This window comes from Schistocerca gregaria, chromosome X (genome assembly GCF_023897955.1).
Source record: "Schistocerca gregaria isolate iqSchGreg1 chromosome X, iqSchGreg1.2, whole genome shotgun sequence".
NCBI lineage: Eukaryota > Metazoa > Arthropoda > Insecta > Orthoptera > Acrididae > Schistocerca > Schistocerca gregaria.
The window spans coordinates 83,262,548-83,283,373 of NC_064931.1; the positions used below are offsets into that span (position 1 = coordinate 83,262,548).

The 20,826-nt window shown below is 38.5% G+C and overlaps 1 protein-coding gene across 1 annotated transcript in view; it reads right to left on the bottom strand.

Moving 5' to 3' along the window:
* Window positions 1-20,826, bottom strand: part of LOC126299089 (glutamate receptor-interacting protein 1) — a 538,481-nt gene that overhangs the window by 49,305 nt on the left and 468,350 nt on the right. The window contains exon 16 of the mRNA XM_049990762.1: window positions 7,749-7,957. Within this exon, the coding sequence (XP_049846719.1) occupies window positions 7,749-7,957 (209 nt within the window). The remainder of the gene's footprint in view (window positions 1-7,748; window positions 7,958-20,826) is intronic.

The following is a 20,826-nucleotide window of genomic DNA, read 5'->3' on the forward strand; positions in this document are numbered from 1 at the left end:
ATACTAACATCAGAGCTGTTCCTAAATAGTAGATACAGTTTCCTTTTCATCACCCATGATACCTTTATTCTTTATGTAATCCATGGTTTGTTTTTAGACTTCTGTTTGTTATGAGTTACCTTTAGGGGAAGACAATTTTTAAATGAGAAAGTAACTTTACTAGTGAATGCTTTCTATTTTACATTTGACTCAGAAGTATTGTAAAACTCTATACAGTTCACTTCTATAAACAGTCTGCTAAAATTATCAATTTTTGCCTGCTTTATTACCATCCTATACTCAGATTTAATAGTTTTTATATCCTGGCAAGTTTCAACATTTAATGTAAGATGCTGCATGTCATGATCAGATAGCCCATTTACTATTGGTTTTGTAGAAGTATTGTAAAACTTTATACAGTTCATGTCTTCAAACAATCTCCTAAAATTATCTTTTTTCCCCTGCTTTATTACCCTCCTGTACTCAGATTTAATAGTTTTTATACCCTGACAAGTTTCAACATTTAATGTCAGATGCTGCATGTCATGATCAGATAGTCCATTTACTATTGGTTTTGTGATATGACTTTTATCCCTAGATTTTTCTACAAAGATATTATCAATAGCACTCTCAGAGCATTTACATACCCTTGTGGCAAAGTTCACAGCAGGAGTGAAATTGAATGACAGTGTTACTGATTGCAGTAACTGTCAGTGATGGAGCTTTTCAATAAATCCACATTAAAATCACCAGTGACCCCTATTTCCATGTTTTTCACTGTGAGACTGATAATGGGAAAAAGAGTCATTCAATAGAGTCCACAGATGCAACAGGCATTAGAGAAAATTGAATAAGTTATGTAAGGTACACATGAAAGATTACCCTATAGCAGCTTACTCATGAGAACTAATGAGGGAAAAGGAGGAGTTGTTACATATACTAAGATGGTACAAAAGTTCAAAAACATCGAGACAAGTAGATTTTGTAGTGATCTGGATATAGAAGTATGTGCTTGTGAATTAACACTGCTAAATAGTTCACTTTTAATTGTAACTGTATATAGATTCCAACAAGGAAATTTGGAACTCTTTATGAGGGATCAGGATTCATTAATGTGCTATCTGTCAGACAGCATTAAGCAGTTAGTAGTCAGTGGTGACTTCAAAGTGGATTTTCTGAAGGATTATGACAGGAAAAACAACCTGGAACCCTTATTTGGATCCTACAATTTGATATCATTAATTAACTTTCCAAAAGAGGTGGATAAAGACAGTAGGACTCTAATTTATAATCTTTTGGAAAAGAAAGCAATTTCAAACTGTTGAGAATATAACCATATGTACAAATTAATTTCTGATGTGAATATAAAATAACTCATTCTACATCACTATGATCTATTGTGCCAAATGATCCATGGAACATGAAACTAACAAACTAACAAAAGAGTGCCTTTCTCAGGCTATGACACTGGCACATCCACTGCCCCCTGCAAATTTTCCATCACCTAATATGTGAGTGATTCAGAAATTGGAATGGTTCTTGGATCATTGGTAGCAGAAACATGACAGCAACTATGCTTCTTCTCCAAAATGTTGGCTGACTCCCAGAGTAAGTGGTTGGCTTATGTTAGGGAGGTGTATGAATCAGTACAGAATTTTAAAGATGATGTGAACAGTGGGCCTCTGACCATCTACACTGATCATTGGCCTTTGACAGATTTGATATAGAATCCTTGTATATATTCTCAGTTCAAATACAGTAAATTTTCTTGAGGCCAATCGCATATGTTCATGAATCAGTGTCATTTTAGAAAGTGTCACTCATGCAAAACTCAGCTTGCCCTTTTCTCACACAATGTACTGCAAATTACAGATGAAGGCCAACAGACATATACCATATTTCTAGATTTCCGGAAAGCGTTTGACACGATGCTCCACTGCAAGCTGTTAAAGAAGATAGAAGCATATGGAGTAGGTTCACAGATGTGTCAGTGGCTTAAAGAATTCTTAAGTTATAGATCCCAGTATGTTGTCCTAGATGAAGAGTGTTCACAAGAGACAAGGGTTGAAGTGTCCCGGCTTGGGGCACTTTCACAGTAACTCAGCTGATTACACTAAAAAAATCAATTTATTGAGACAGTCAGTTTATGTCCACAAATATAAGTTCTGCAATCTGTTGGCAGTTCAAAACAAATAAGAAGAGCCCTTCTTAAAAATAAAGGAATGACTTCTTTGACAACTTAAAATTCATGAAAAACAACATAAGTAAATCTGTGTGTGAGACTATCTTCTGCAAAGTTCTCATTAAAAAAAAAAAAAAAAAAAAAAAAGACTATCTTCTTAGATGTCAACAGTAGGCAGAAAATTAAATCCCATCTGATGAGCAATGCAAGGAGTTCCAGCATTAGAGTCCATGGCCAGACCAGCAGGTCATGACGGGTTTTGGTCCCAGGTGGCAAGGTCAACATCGAGCGGCATGGTACTGGTAATCTTCTGATTCTACTGGTGGAGACAGAACTCCCTGATGCTAGCTGGGCAAGGGCAGTTATATTAGGATGGTGGATGACTACCCGTCTGGGTCTAGTGATGTGAGATAGGATTGGCAGAGGAAAATGGCGAGGCAGACGCAGCAAAATGTCTGTAGGTGTGGCAGCCTATACTGCTCTTGCGCATGTCCTCTAAACTAGGCTGCTTCCTGCAGATCAGGCAAAGTTTGTCTGACTTTGGATGGTGTGCCTGTGGAGTCAGAGTGACAATCTACAAAGTTGCGTATAATAGGTCACCCTCCCCTAACATTACCTTTTTTTTATGTAGTGATAGCTGGTACCATCTATACTACCGATTCTTGCATAGGTTAAAATTATCTCAGCTGTTTCACTACAAGAATGCATATGATTTTGTACATGATGTATTATATTTTAGGCTAAAATGTATAAAAAAGAAATTAATGTGTTACAATTGATATGTACTAACAGTTAAAATTACTCTTCTTTTAAAAATAACTGAAATTACAAAATTTCTGGCATACTTAAAATTCATATAATTAATTGCACAATCTAATGCTAATTATGAAATTTGTTTCTGGATTTATTTATGAAGTACTCATATAATTTGGTAAAGATTCTTCTCCTGTCAAGAAAGTTTGTAAACTCTTTTGCTTTGTAAACTCTTTGGAAATTGTGAGTACCACAGAATGTAAGTAGTGGTGGGCATGCCTCTGATGGAAGTAGACATTTTTCTAAACTAGTCAACAACAATGTAATTTTTGGTGTGATAAAAGTAAAAATTGTAAAGTAGTTGTGATTTAGAAGAATGGGATAAAAATAAAAGAAAATCATAGAAACAGGCAAATCTGTATCTGTTATTTCATCTGCAGGAACCCGATAAATCAAAATTTTCAGCAGCAAGAATGTATTCCTAGACATAACAAGATTTTGAGACAGTAACAACAACAAAAAGATAAGGAAAAAACATCTTTTGTAATCTTACTCCTCTCAAAGTTTTCAAAATTTGTGCAAAGAATGAGGATTTTAATGATGATGTGTGGGAGGGTAAGGTTACAGGTGCTACGTTGCACGTTGGCTGCATTGCAGAAGACCCTGGAAACATGCCAAGCCTATCATCAGGAATGCCCCACTGAAGTGTGATATGACTTGCATCATTCTCTACATACATTAATGATTTTCCAGACAGGGTGGGCAGCAATCTGTGATTGTTTGGTGATGATACTGTGGAGTACAGTAAGATGTCAAAGTTGTTGACTGTAGGAGGTACAAGATAACATAGACAAAATTTCTAGTTGGTGATATGGATGGCAGCTAGCTTAAAATGTAAGTTAAAATGCACGAGTAGGAGAAACAAACCTGTAATGTTCAGATACAGTGTTGGTAGTGTTCTGCTCAGTACAGTCACATCATTTAAATATGTGGTCGTAATGCTGCAAAGTGATATGAAATGGAAAGAGCATGTGAGGACTGTGATAGGAAAGATGAATGGTCAACTTTGGTTTTGTGAGAGTGACCTATTCTTGAGTACTGCTCAAGTGTTTGGGAACTGTACCAGGTTGGGTTAAAGGAAGACATGCAAACAGTTCAGAGGTGGGTTGCTAGGTTTGTTGCAGGTAGGTTTGAACAACATGCAAGTGTTATGGAGATGCTTCAAGAACTCTAATTGGAATCTCTGGAGGGAAGGTGACATTCTTTTTGAGGAACACTACTGAGAAAACTTACAAAACCAGCATTTGGAGCTGACTGCAAAACGATTCTGCTGCCTCCAACATACATTACACATAAGGACCATGAAGATAAGATATGAGAAATTATGGCTCATACAGAGGCATACAGAAAGTTGTTTTTCCATTGTTCTGTTTGTGAGGAGAACAGGAAAGAAGATGACTAATAGTGATATGGGGTACACTCTGCCATGTGCCATACAGTGAATTCTGGAGTACTGAAGTAGATTTAGATTCTAATTGCAGTCCAGCAAAAACTTTTTGCCTATGGAGCTTTCACCATTTAAATTATGAGTATATTGTGCAATTCACAACTTGTGCTCAACATCTTCATGGTGCTGACACTGCCATAGCAGATTATCTCTTTAGGACCAATGCACTCTCAGTAGATACTGATTATGACAAAATAATAGAAGAACAAGTTAAGGGCATTAAATTTTGTGAATTCTTGCGTGACACCATAACCAGTTTGCACACGGAATGCCACACTGTTCCCATTCCCACGAAACAAGTACTGTGTGATGTTTCATAGGATCATCTTCAGCCACTAATACCTCTCAGCATGCAAAGACTTATCTTCAATAAACTACATAGGCCATCCTATCCAATAATGAAACTTGTAACACACTGCTTCATGTGGACAAATGTCACAAAACATTGTAGAACTTGGATGCAGACATCTGCTACCTGCCAATGATCTAAAATAGGATGGCATGTGCAACCACAATATGGTTATATACAGTCCCTAAGAACAGTTGTCAGCATATCCACCTAGACCTTGTTGGGTCCCTCGCCCACCCAGGTTGTATTCATTATATGCTTTAAGCAATTAACTTGGTAATCTGCTGAATTTAGGCCATATCAGCATGTGATATCACTGCAGAATGTATGGCAGAAGTATCTATCAATTTATGGGTTTGCACTTCTGGTTGTTCCTCCCCAGTTATGACCAATCAAGGCGAACAATCTGAATCAGCACTTTCATCGAACTCTACCACTTGTGTGGTGTTCAGTGCTTCCAAGTCACAGCTTACCACCCTCAAAGTAATGGAGCACTGGATGGATTGATGGATATGGTGTTATGGGTGCTCAACAGTGTAGTCTTTAGCGCCCGGGAGCACTGGAGTTCTGTCATTGCACACTAACAACAGCCCTCATGTGTCATGGAGGAAGTGGATGGAAGCCCTACCATATGTGCTTTATTCATTTGTTTGGAGTATAAAAAAGACCGCCACGTGTCTATAGTGGAAATCCTTTACTGGCAGACTTCACAGAGTCATCCCTACTACCAACACAGAAAGAACTATTTCTGCTCATCTCCCTCCCTATGCACATGGCTCACATCAAGTCTTAAAGGACTGCAACTACATAATGCCTAAAGATGATACTATCCCCCAGCATTGCAACCACTGTACTCAGGCCTGCACAGAGTGATTAGATGGGACAGTAACATATTTGACACCAAACTGAAGGGGAAACTGATAACTGTTACCATCAATAGAATCAAACCTGCATGGAACCTACAGGATATGTATGAGGTGACAATAAATAGCACCACCTCCAGGAACGACATTAGTCACACTGGTCATGATGGCAAGATAGTTATAGTACAAGTAGACATCCAAAAGTGTCAACCTGAGGAGAACTCTGGTAGACTCGCTGATGGCCTTCTTGTAGTGGAACGACAGCACTGCAAGCAGCAGATCAATGAAGTGACACCTCTGGGAATATACCCTTGCCATTACAAACTTCCACAGGATGTTGACCCTGACACTATCTTTCCTCTGTTGTTAGTTGACAGAACACTCATGGTCACAGCAGCTAAGAAACAACCACAGCCTGATACCTTGCAAATCCCCACATCCATCAATCATGGCTGCTCACTCCATTATTGATCAGAAATCCTGCTACAGCTGATCACTTCAACTTCCCCTTCATTTCATGCACTCTACTGACTAGTAGCAATCACATCTAGCTTCATCCACTTGTCATGCTAAAAAATGGTCCAGCTGTGCCTGACATAGGCAACCTGCCACAATATGGCAGGTCATGCATGCCTATAAAAAGAGGAGGTCAATGGCAGTGTCACACACTCTCCAGTGCTCCACATAACCAGGCGTGGGGTCTCTCTAGTGATTCAGCAGCAACGGCATCAGCTAACATAGGGAAAACTCTCTGGTTAGTGGCACAGTGGTTCCATAGGACTACCACTGGAGACAGTTCATTCTGGACCTTGGGTAATATGTGCACACATTTTCTCTACTGCTGCCAAACAACACAAGTGGTCTCAGGCATCTTACGTGGAGTACCCTCACCTGGGTCCCTTCCACAAGTATCAATGTAACTGAGTCATTTGATCACCCAGATAAAACACTTTTGTGATGTTGTATAGCTGGGCGATAATTAAACAACTTCAATTTGTACAGCACGTCCCAAATAACTTGGTCCATGCACAGTAACACATTATCATCCTGAACACTGTGTGAGTATATCCTTTTGTGCTGAAGGGATTGATACCCTGGCTGCCTGACACTTGCTGTACTATGTGCTTTGTCCATTAGTAGCAGCAACCTCAATTGTTTCTTATTTTTTCTGTTTCTTGGTGGTATAGACACATACTACTGATTTTGAACATCTGTATTTCAATATTAAGAAAAGGACACTGATCAGTCACAAAATCCATTGATATTGAAGGAGATCTAGATTTTGGTTATTACATAGTCATCAACAGTGCAGTTACCAACAGGTGATATAGGTCCCAATGTGTCAGTGTATAAACTCTAATAAATGACAGGGGCATGCATGTCATTTATTAGTGTTTATATTCCAACACATTGGGGCCTATTTCACCTGTTGGCACCTGCACCAATGATGAATAAGTATAGTCAAAGTCTAGATCTGCTTCAAGAAATGATAGATTTTGTCACTGATTGCTATGTTTTTCTTAATACTGAAATTCTAATGGCTGCTGCACAAAAAGGGTTCTAATGGATTCCAGTTTTGTCAAACGTCTGTATTTGTCAAATTAATAGTCAATTAGTTACACTGACATAACTTGTTCATACAATCAGTTTCAGTCTTATTAGCTGTATCTTAGAAGTTGAGTGAGATCAGCATATGTGTGAAAGTTTCAGCAACCACACTGCACTTGCCCTACTGTGCAGTGGCCCCACCATTACAACTGTCACCTCACATGCCACACTGTTCATACATGTTGGGAGCAAGATTTTTTTGTGCACACTCTAAAACAGTAACACCGGAAATTAAAATTTTATTTTTGATAAAATCATAATTATCTATCTGAGGCAATGTGATAGACTGATGATAATGATGTGGTAGATTTGAGAAAAGAAAGTTGCTGCAAGAGTTGTGGAGACAATATTTGCCACCTATTAATAGCATTTATTTCAATTATATATAGTATTTTACATGGTGGTGATCTGTGGATAGCACACAAGTGTACTTATTTCTTTTTTTTTTATAATTTTAAAATACATATATTCAGAATATTGGTTAAGTACCATACATAGTCAACATACCTGATAGATTTCAACTAGCTGTGGAGAGTCATGCCAGAGAGAATCTGATAAACCACACTCATTTTTCAAGTTGCTGCTTTCAACAAGATTTTCATTACCACATAAATAATGTGGTAGGGGTAAAGGAGAATCCTGAGGTCTGTGTAAAGTTGTTCTCAGAGGGCTACCAACACAAGAGAAAACTGTCTCCCGTCCAGAAAGAGTAGGATCTGGGAACAAAAATTCTTGTGAGAATAAATCCAGAACCCAGACTCATTGGCTTCAGATAATCATGAGTATACATAAAGTTACATGATGAATAAAGATATTGAAACCACAGTAATATAAACTAAATGTTTGCTAATGAAGTAATAAATGCTAACTTCTCTTCAGCATACAGTTATGCAATCAGTTCATCACAGATTACGAGTTAGCTTCTCCTTGAGCTAAAAATTAGTTTAATAATAATAATCATTAATTATGTGACATGCAGATAGCATTTTCTTATTTAACTTGTCAACTTCTGCATACCACTCACTGAGAAGCCCAAAATGAGTCATGACCTCTTCAAAGTATGTGATGATGTAATTTTCATAACACTGGCCAACAAATCGTTTAAGTAACTGGTTTAGGAAACAACTGATAGAAATTATTCCCTGATTGTAAATATTTATGATTTGTCTGAAATCACAGACAAGATAATCTGTCATAGGGAAGGTGAAGCACACTAAATGAATAATAAGCTTTCCCTCTCTACTAAGAGCAGTATTCTAGGAAATGTTCACATTACACTATACCTTTAGGAAATTTAATATAATCCTTTTGAGTTATTTGATAGAGAAATGTAAGAACATCTGAATTTAAAGAAAAAGTGCTTGGCAGATTGCTCATGATTGTGAAAGTCAACTGTAAGTGGTAGGAAGTACTTTGGAGCCAAATCTAGAACATACAATCTCCATAACTATCTTCAGAAGTTTCAGGGGCTAAGGTCAAATGAAATTTTAGCCTGTGTTCTATTTTTTCAGTAGGTTCTCCAAAGGAGGATCAGTAATCTTTCCTTTTTCTCAGTGATTACTCATGTTGGATAGGCACTTCAAGAACACAGATAGTTACAACTGGCTTAATGACAACCATCTTACAGTATTTGTTACACTCCAGCTACAAATGTTTTTGTCAATCATCAGGGCTGGAAACGTTGATTATAACAGACTTATAGCAGTCATTGTGACATCTCATTTCAATGGAGAATCTTGGTTTGATATGCTTTTGATGTATTTACTTCATAATTTGTAGCTACTGACTATACGTTCTCCTTGTGCTGCGAGGAAACATATGGTATTGGTTCAAATGGCTCTGAGCACTATGGGACTTAACATCTGTGGTCATCAGTCCCCTAGAACTTAGAACTACTTAAACCTAACTAACCTAAGGACATCACACACATCCATGCCCGAGGCAGGATTCAAACCTGTGACCGTATCGGTCACGCGATTCCAGACTGAAGCGCCTAAAACTGCACGGCCACACCGGCCGGCAAACATATGGTATTAGGATAATGGGAATGTACTGCAGTTCAGCTTGATTTTGTGAGTATGCCTGAACAATGGTAAGTATTTGGTAGGTACAGCATTGTTTGTAGTATGGTCAGTGTGATCACCTATTTCAATGCCTGAACATTTCTGTTTGGGGGGATGGGAAAGAGGTGAGGTGCATCTTGTTTGCCAGCTGATGCACAAAGTATCAAATGAAATAGATATATTGTCAAACAACAATCGTTCTGTGAGATTAATTATCTTCTGAGACTGTAGCAGAGGTCCTAATTTACTTCATTTGTAATTGCACAAAAAATGGTTCAAATGGCTCTGAGCGCTATGGAACTTAACATCTGAGGTCATCAGTCCCCTAGAACTTAGAACTACTGAAACCAAACTAACCTAAGGACATCACACACATCCATGCGCAAGGCAGGATTCGAACCTGCGACCATAGTGGCCGCGCGGTTCCAGGCTGAAGCACCTAGAACCGCTCTGCCACACCGGCCGTCTGTAATTGCACAACTGATAGTGAAATTATATCATGGAATATGAAGCCTACAAAACAATCAAACTTAAAGGACATCAAAAACACAGTCTTGTGTGAAAATGATTAGAAGTGCAGAAAGAGATCATTTGCATGGGCTGAAGAGTAACTTTGGAGCAACTGAGTTGTGTATTTATATCAATGGGCTACAGAAGAGCAGTCTATCAGCATTAAAGGGTACATGTAAGATTGTTTGGATTCTTTGACAGCAGACTTTAAAGCTGCAGAGTCTGAATAGGCTGAAGGGTCAGCCTTTTTGAGTTTAGTTTGTTGTTTCATGAAACGATGGACCTGAGTTATAAAAGCACAGGATTAAGTGCTTTGATTTTAACAATAATTTTTATGATTAAAACATAATTTATTTTTGTGGGAAAGTCTACAAAAACATTGAAAAACAAAATATGGCAATTCACTCCTTACCTGTCCATCAATTTTCTTCTTTTTACATGCTTGCAGTGACTTTCTTCCCACATTGAGAACACATTTTTCAGTAACAAACTGCATTTATGTATTTTTCACAGGTATTATCTTCTTTAGAAAATGAAATGTAAATCCCCTTCCTTTTTCAAGCAATTAATTTCCCACTGTTATCATAAAGTCAAGTTGGCATACATTTTACCCTGTGTTTCCTTGATGTGAAATAAAGCTATGTACACTGTGTATAATTAATAAATGGATTAAAGTTTCATTTACCAATTCAAAGTCTTTAAGACAAATGGCTAACAGCTGTAAATCTAATTTGCTTTGTCAATACCAGTGTCATAGATACTATAGTCAATAATCAAATCTAGTTTCACAATTTTTGTTATCCATCCTTTTGTCTTTATTGGAACTGAAATAGTCATTGCTTTTCTAGGTTCATTTAGCAGTTATTGGTGAGATATCCCTATCTTCATCCTCAGGCTCTAAGTCCATGTTTGCATTATACTCATTCAGACTTATTACACTAAAAAATGTAGTGTCTACATTTTGTGTTCTCATAGTGTTCAGGAGATTATGGCCACTCATATATTTTTTCTAATTTTTCTTAAGACCTTTATCCAGTTTAGTTCCCAATAACTTCTTATGTGCTATCTTTTTCTCTTCTTCTACACACTCTATGGTCTCATTCCACATTCCACATCAGCTTTGTTTTCCTTAAAATTTAGGTAATATTTTTTACCAAGCACATCAAAAATTACTCAGTTGATTAGTTTGTATTATTTGCAGAGCCATGCTGACTTGTACTCAATAAAATTGTGACTGAACAGCCCACGAGTGCACTGCCAGTTTATAATGTGCAACAATCTCAGTATTTTGGTGATCAGACATATTGCCATCTTCAGATGTGCTGACAAACTGAGCTCCTGGGAGCACGTTGCTGATTTATATCCTGTTTCCCAACAGCCATTCTCTATGCAATCTGTGCCTGTGGGCAATGGTGTCAGTATCTGTGGTAGCATAGGTGTAGTTATTCTGTCAACCCTGGCCACTGGATCATTGTGTTTGCTGTGTCATCTTAATTAGACCCAGTGCTGGTTCTTAAGTCTTGCTGAGATTGTAGCAGCAGTCTCTGTTGATGAGATTGATGAGATGGTCCCTGGTGTGAATGTCAATGGCCTCTCAAATGATATGGTCCCAGTAGTTTGAAGGCTGTGCTACAATTCTGATACATTCATATTCCATTGTATGTTTTCAAGACAAACAGTGCTCTGTGACTATTGAATTGTTGGGCTGCAATAGTAGAGTGTACCACAGGTGTTCTCAGCATTGATCTTCAATAGATCACACTGTTTCTCCAATGTGTGCCTTGCTACATTGGTGTGGAATCTGATTTACCCTGATCTTCTATAAGCTGAGGTCATCTTTCACACTCTTCAATAATGTCTGTGTTTATTGAATGGGCAAAAGCCAGATTTTACCCAGTGCTTTTCAGTGTGTATCTGATTCCTCCAGACAGTGTATTGTATAAAGGCAGTGGCCATGTTTTCCTCTGTGACTTTTTCCATCTCCACAGATTGTACTTAGTGGTGGGGCAGAGTAATCTGAGTAATTCTGAGTACTCATTTTTTCTAAACACAGTTTTCAGGCGGTCTAGTTCTTAGGGTGCACTCTCTATATCTGAGATGGTTTGTACCCTGTGCATGTGTTTTTAATAGCCCATTCTTGTGTGCAGGGTAGCAGTGGCTGTATGCATCCAAATACAGGTCAGTGTGGGTTTTCTTCCAATATGCACAGTGCCCAAGGATACTACTAGCTCTTCTCTTGAACATGGCATCCAGGAACGGTTGTCTTCCTTCTGCTTCAGTCTCCACAGTGAATTTGATGCAAAGATGTATGGAGTTCAGATGTGCAAGAAAGTCAAGGAGCCTGTCCTTTCCATGGGGCCAGATGACAAATGTGGCATCCAAATAATGCAAAAAGCAAGTGTGTTTCCATTTGGGTGACATCAGGGCTTCTTCCTGCCTTGGGAAATGAGAGGGAACACTTTACTTGCTGGAGCATTGAGTACAGCTTTCATGAACTATTTAAACCAGATTTACCTCTGGCCAACCATTTTAACCTCTGGATGTGGGACAGGATTGGTGTTGTTACCTGGGTGGCAGTTGATTCTGCACATAGGAAGGCTACAAGATGTAAAACATAAAAAAATTTACATCTTGTTGACAAATCATCACTGGAGGCCCCGTGAAATACTGCCATCTATCTGACCAACATACAGCTGAGTGCCAATGTGGTTTCAGTTCTGGAGAGAGGACTGAACTTTGCCCACGTCCTTAAGTTCACACTGGTCATGGACATTGTCAGTGCAATTGAACAGTTTGCAGTGTAACTACCATCTGAAGCAGCTGAAGAAGAATGTTGTGTATCTTGTCATCCTATGACAAGTACTAAGCCTATGAAATCAATCATTACCAGCAGAGATAGGATGGCCATTGAATACTTGAGAGAATGCCTTGAAACTGTTGTTTTACCCATTGACAAAGATAATTCTACTGTTGTTCCCTCCCACAAGGACTACACTGAGGATCTCTCCCACAAGGACTACACTGAAGAGCTGGAGAACCTGTTCAATGATGACTCCTACAGGAAGATCAACACTGACACCTCCAAGAAGGTGGAGAACAAGACCAGGGTGTTTCTCAAGGGTCCAGATTTACAAGATGGGGCCATCAAGAAGTGTTTGAATGCATGGTGTCATCTCACGAGAACAGACACCTCATGTTCATATAAATGATTCACCTTGATGGGCAATGAATCTACAACCTCCAGTGTGGACGCACATTTACATTCAATCTCCAGTGGGAATCTAAAATTAGTGAGCATTGAGGACATGGATGGGGACTGCAGATAGGTGGTGCTAGGTGGGAATGTGGGTTTTCTGGGGAGAGTACCAAGATAGTCTGTGCATTTGTTATAAACACTGTGTCTGGGTGGTGCAGTGATTAACACAACTGCCTAGTAAGCAGGAGATCCTAGTCCAGCACACATTTTCACTCATTGCCACTTATTCCATACAATGTCCCAATGTGGCTGGTCTCATTAGTTCCTTTCCTTTTCTTTGCTGTCAGACCCCTCCCCTTCAATTTAGATAATATTTTACCACAAGAATGTGACTGTCAAGACTTTATGGACTCCCTAAGCTCCAAAAAAGTGGGTTGCCATTATGCTCAATTGTCAGCAACATAATGGCTCCTACATATTTGCTGGCAAAATATGTGACAGAAATACCAAGCCCTTTTGTAGTTAAGTGCCCACATCACATATACAGTTCTGTGGATTTTGTGGTATGTCACAATAACTGCAGACTGAAAGATGCAGATATCTTTTTCAGCTTTGACATCACCTTGTTATTCACCAGGGAGTGTCTACAAGAGTCACCAGGACTCATTGGTCAGAGGTTTGATGGGAATACCACTGAACGTTTCAGCCACATACTAACTTCCACATATTTTCCATTTAATGGAGAATAGTGTGACTAAACAGAGGAAGATGCAATGGGCAGCTTACTCTTGCCTTGGTTGCAAATTTGTTCATGGATCACTTAAAGGAAGAAACCCAGACATCACTTGAATTGAAACCCACTTGCTGTTTCTGTAATGAGGCTAACACATTTGTCATCTGACCCTCTGGGATGGACAAACTCCTTGGTTTCCTTGCACATATGAACTCCATACATCCCAGCACCAGATTCATTATGGAGACTGAAGCAGAAGGAAGACTACCATTTACGGACATAATGGTCAAGGAAAGAGTTGATGGCACACTGGGCCAGCTGTGTATTTGATGAAAATCACCATGGAACTGTATATGCATGGAGCCATCTACTACCACTCTGTATAGAGTAATGGGATATTAAAACCACTAGCACACAAAGTGTGCACCATATCAGATACAGAGTGTCTACCCTGGAACTTGAACACCTCAGAAATGTGTTCTGAAAAGATGGTTATTCAGAATGGCAGATTTGGTGTGCTCTCTCTCCAAGCACTATAATATACCTGTGGAGATGGAAGGTATCACTGGGGAAGAGCCCGCCACCGTCCTTATGTCAGACATGCGGACACAGTTGGGAAAGATCAGATGCTTACTGGAAAAGCATGAAGTAAGAACTGTCTTTTTCCCTCCCAATAAAACATGGGCACTATTGGGGAGTGTGGAAGGTGACCTCAGTTTGCAATAGGCTTGATATATCAGACTCTGTGCTAATGTTGTAAGACATATATTCAACAAACAGTGGGAGCCATGGAAGATACATGTTGAGAACACCAGTAACACACTCTACTAATGTATCTCAACAACTCAGCAGTCACAGAGAGCTGTATATCCAAAAATCATGCAATGGAGTATGAATGTACACTGGGACAGTGTCATTAGAGAAGCAATCAAAATTTGCATCACGGACAATCACATCAACTGGGACTGCAGCTATAATCTCAGAGAATGTTGGGAACCAGCACTGGGTCTAATTAAGAACACACTCAGCAACGACAATGATCTGATGGCAAGGGTGGACAGAGTAACTTCACCTATGGTACCACAAATGATGCTGCCCCTGCCTCTGCACCATTGGCTCGGGCATGGACTACACAGAAAATGGCTGGTAGGAGGAATCTGTGCATCCCCAGGAGGTCAGTTTGTCAGTGCACCTGATGATGGAAACATGTCTATCCACTCAAATAATGTGCCTGTTGCACATTACGAACTAGCAGTACATCCGTGGACTTTTGATCAAGAAATGAGTGGCGTCAACAAGTACGAACAACATATCTTCACCATCACAAGAACTTTGACTCTTTAACTTAATGGCCTGCACCATCTTGATTATTCAGTTCACTGTATGACTTGCTGTAATGTGGACGTTTGTATTTACCAATATGAAATATATCAAGTCTTACAGTATTAAGTGGGTTTTCCTTGGGCTACAACCCAACTGAAATCCCACAGTGGTGACCCTCCAAGGACCCCCAAGACAACACTGCAGTATCACAACAGTATTTGGACCAAGGTCCTCCCATGGGTACTCCTTGGCCTACAGTTGTCATACAGGGCACTACGAGTGAGTTCGTCTATGGTGAAAACCCTGTCCTCCCAGTGGAGCTGTTCCAGCCTACCAGCCTTGATGCTCCCACTGCCCTTCTTAACTTAGTAAGCCAGATCCAAACACATTTTGCAAACACTTCCCTGACCCTCCTCCTCTAGCCACACATCCCTCAGCTCCTAAATGCCCTCCAACCTCCTTTCATGCAAGTTTGTTTTTCTCTGTGACAACACTGTCCAGGCCCCACTCCCCCCCACCATATTCAGACCCCTATGAGATCATAAACTGCAATGTTAAGATGATGGACATCTGGGTTAAATGTTCGCCACTCACTGTTTCTTTCCACTACATGAAACTGTCACACCTTGACCCAGCATTTTTCATGCCAGTAAATGTTATGCAGTCTCCCATCCCTGAGGACTTGTGCTAAAGCTATGATGCCTCAGAGCTGCTGCTGCAGCCCTCACTCGAACATGCACCTGCATCACCATCGTCATCATTCCTCGGGTTCTTGCCCTCTCTCTCTATCCACTCTAGTGGTTCTGAAAACCAATGTCCCACCTGAATGTGTGGGGGATGTCACCATCCTCATTGACTACAACCACATCTTCATCCTGCTGCAAGACAACTTGCCCCACCCAACAGGGGACCCAGTTCATCAGTCAATCACCGGCTCCAGCCCGCTCCCATGAGGGGTTGACCACATTCAAATTCGAGCTACGGTGACGCACCTAGGGAGGGTTACACTTCGGATGTTGCCAGCATAGTGGACACAGTCCCTCCCCACAGTGCTCCATCCTCACACGTGGGCCGATGCCTTGTCCACTCACACCACCTACAGGAGTTCCACGTCAGCCTCCCAGTGTGGACCCTTGCAGCTCCCCACATGTGCAGGCAGTGTGGGTGATTTGCAGCATGGTTGCAAACAGATTGAGCCCTGTGTACAAGAGCACAACTTGCCCCAGATGCCCTCTGCTGGAAACAGCATGTACTCTGTGTTTTAGTTCAATGTTTTATTCACAAATTTCAACAAGATGTGTCATATATAAACATCATGTGGATTATCAATTTTGCTTCTTAAGATCAAATTATTTGTACTGCCCTTTTAGACAGTTGTGTGTAATAGTTTAAGAATGCATATATCAGTATTTTATCTTGCCTTCCACCTTCCTCCCTCCCATAGCCATAATTTATGATGTATGGATTTGAATTCTGCATAGTGAGTTCAGTGTAAAGCTAGATGTCATGGAATGTGCTCAAATGCACACTTTTGTACTGTCACCCTTATTTTATAACTCTGGCTGTGTTTTTCATTTTGAAGATGGTGAGAGTTCGTAATTCATGATGAATCAGGTACTATTTTATGTGTGTCATACTGTAAACAATGTCATTATATGTAATTTCAGTATACACCTACAATTACAATTTCCTCAATTTCAAATATTTTCTGTATATCTCATCTAGAGAAATAGTTATCCATTAATGTTTCCTTTCATTTTATTTCAAGATCTGAGGATGATCAGTGCTGAAAATCAAAACTAGTAATCCAGTGTCAACATGTGCAACTGAGACTGTAATAATACATATTGTTAGAATATGTCAACAGTTGTGGAACCTCTTGGACAATATGTCATCCATTATTATAACAATTTTAATCTTTATTCTTCCCACCTTTTTAATATTAGGCATTCTGCAAATGATTTATTTATTTCCCTGTTGATCTGTAGGTAATAAATACTATATAGCTTTTCTTCAAATGTACATATAAATGTTATGTCAATTCATTACAAGAAAAATGTGACATACAAATATATAGAGAAAAAATACACACATGATAATACAGAATGAACCATACATCAAATTTATACATAAATGATTCTGTAATTATAAATTCTTGGCCGGTTCTTCATAAGTCTGTACTCTTATATTTCCTTAGCAGTAAATCCTTTCACACACAACAATGATTCAGTTGGAATGCAGCTGTCCATTAGATATGTAAATATTATACTAATGTTAAAGAGTGAATGGCAGTATTTTTAGTTTCAGCTTAGTGTAAACATGTTAACAAAATGTTAGTGGCCAACATAGTCACATAAACAGTAAAACCATTTTTAGAGCTGAAATACCTTAAGTTCTGCTATAAATTTATATTCATCTTGTAACTTTCTGATACAGACTTTCAGTCTGTCATAAAATTTGATATCAATATGGCTCATGTTTTCTCTGTGTGTTAGTTCCTTTTGTATGCTGTGTATGGAGTGCTGGGCTATTTCAGATGTAACTATGAAAATTAGCATCTGTGTTGATAGTATTTCAATATTTAAGAGTATGGGCTTGCAATGTGTCTGTAGTGAACAGTGTGTTATTATTTGGGTGGCCCTCTTCTGTAATGCTTAACTCTGAATTTCATGGCAAGCAGTAATACCTCAGAATATTATTTTTTATGTTGCAAGAGAGTGAAAATAGCAAAAGTATGCCATTGTGACAGCTTCTGTGGTACAAATGTTTGCAATAATTCTTAGACCAGAAATGGCTTAATTAAGTTTCTATGTCAGTTTTATTACATGGTAACTAAACCTAAATTTTTCATCAACATGGATCCATGGCAATTTTGTAGCTATTGCTTTGTCCAAGGCTTCATTGCACAACACCAGATCTAGATTTACATTTTGATTTATTTTCCCAAATTGCATGTCATTTGTTTCTCTTATGTTTGATATTAGCCTGGTTGTGCTGAACTAATGGTGGACATGCTTGAGGATTTTACCTGCAGTTTATGTACCAATTGCTTTGGTGCCTTATTATCACATTAGTATCATCTGCAAACAGCATGACTTTGTCCACATTATCTGAAGGGTGTACGTCATGTTCATTTGTTGGATGTACTGTCGTGCCACAAGTTACTTTTAGACATTATGGTTTATCTTGATTTGTGGATTTAGAGCTTAATGACATTGTTTCATTTATGAAGTAAGTGCATATCTAGTTTGGTAATCTTCTTTTTTAATATTAAGATTTTCTGCAGTTTCTGATTCTCTGAGGTGCAACATACAATATGCCTAATCGTAAGCTTGATGTTTTAAAGTACTTTTTACCGATGCAATTAGCTGCACATTACACTATATAACTAAAAATTGTTTATATTATTTATGTATGTTTATCGAATAGAAAAATAATGAACATGTGCAACCCAATATATTTTTTTAATGTTGATACTTTTTGATATTTCAATGATTTTTGAAAAAAATGTGAATTCACCACTTTTTCTGGCAGTCATAGTTGTTCAAGGTGATCACCACCAGATCACTGTAATGTGATGTTCCAACTTTATTGCAATATATGTGGAGAGGTTCAATATTCTTTTAATCAAAGTTCTTTAAAAAGCCATCTGCATGCATCGACATACAGTATGTTTATTTTAATTTCTGCATTTATCACGATTTAGGAATGTTTTGATTTTGGCAAGTCCTCTTGCCTCTCACCTTTGAGGTGCTTAATTTCTGTGAGTATCCATGGCAGGTGCACCTGACTATCATTTCATGGGCATGTTACCTTATTACAGTGGTTGTGGTTTTTATTCTCCCGATACTTACACAGTGACCAGTGCAAGCGCTAAGGTGGCTGGCACACAACCATATCAGTCACCCTGATAGCAGGATTCCAGGGCAACATTAAAAATCAAGCATTCAGACGGCTTGTGGACTCACTACAACCAACCCCATAGGGAACAGAAAACTAAGTTACCATACAAGTAGCTTATTTGCCAGAAATGTCAATGTCTAGCCATATTATTTGTAATGTAAAATCACATTTGCAACACTCAAGTGACATTTGGTCATAAGTTCAACTGTTAAAATATAATGGTTAACATTTACATCATAAATGAAATGTAAAATCAAATGCACCAGTTTATAGTTGCAAAAACAGGCACAGGTAATATTTGTCAATTACAGCACCACTTACAATGAAGGGAAAACAATGGTATGGTAAATCATATGTATTATTTGTCATATGATCAGAATATGCAATAGAAATGGGGGATTCCCCTTTGAAAATACAAAGTTGACCCTGTCCAGTCCCTTTTACTAATATCAACTTTTCACCTGCAATTTTTTTTCATGTGATGCATCATTTTTGAGATATTTAGTTGTCTAAAGTTAAAACAAACACTCCGTATATGAATATTTTTCACTATACGTCCTTCTGTAGTTTGTGAATGTTGAGCCATTTCTGTGGTTAAAAGTAACATTGAAGGTGATCCTTAAACATAAAATGTCAACATCCTGATGTAAACTGCCAGCAGACACAGTTCGTTATGCTTGCAGACATTAGACTGTATCTAAATAAGTGAAACATAAAATTGTTCCCAGTACACAGTTCTGCGAGGTATACCACACTTATTTTGGTGTGCATGTTGAAGACAAATAGGTAACATTGGCTCACCACATTATTTGTGGCCATTGCTGGTCTACTATAGAGGGTTGGCTATGTAGAACAAGAATATAAATGCCACCTGCAATTTCCTGAATATAGCTAGAGCCTGCAAATCGTCATGGAAACTGCTATTTTTGTATGGTGGAGATTGCACATTATAAAAGTATCAAGAGCAGAGCAAATATGTACCCTAGCATACCATCATCTATTGCTCCAGTACCACATAATGAAGAGCTGCCAATTCCATCACTGCCAATACAGAATACTAGTGAAAAGGACATAGAGACAAATTCAAGTAATGACTGTGATTTTTGTTTTACTGGTGACTGCAATTTGCAACCACAGCTGTTTACTCAGCTGAAACTGAATGGTCTTGTTAGCAATTTGAAAGTAAATGAATCAAAGGTTGAACTTCTTGTATCCCATATGAAACAATGTACTTCATAAATCCTGTAACATAACAAAATATAAGGTAAGGCATGTATATTTTGCATGTTTCTACCAGATGTAAAAAAAATCTTTGTTTTTATAGTGATGTCAATGGTCTCTTTGAACATATTAAGATTCGTCATGAACCAGATCAATGGTGTCTATTTATAGATATTTCCAGTATAAGCCTCAAACCTGTCTCATTGCATAATGGGAACTAGTTTCCTTCAATACCAGTATCTCATTCTGCACAACTTAAGGAGAATTAAGAAAATATAAAGCTGCTCTTGGAAAAACTAAAATATGAATGTTAAAAATGGGATGTTTGTGGTGATTTTAAAATTTTGGGATTTCCTCTGGGGCTGAAGATGGCTACACCAAATACTCTTGCTTTCTCTGCCTGTGACACAGTAGATAAGATAATCAACATTACACTAAGAAAGAATGACCAACAAGAAAAACAAGATTTAAGAGTTATAAGTGAAGAACATGGTGAATGTTTTCACCAAGACATTCACTGCATAGAAGGAAGGTGTCAGGGACATCTGAACTGTGTTATGATAGGGGACTATGAATGAGTTATAATATGACTGGAGCAGGCAGAAGAACATAAGAGGACCAACCATTCTAATGTAC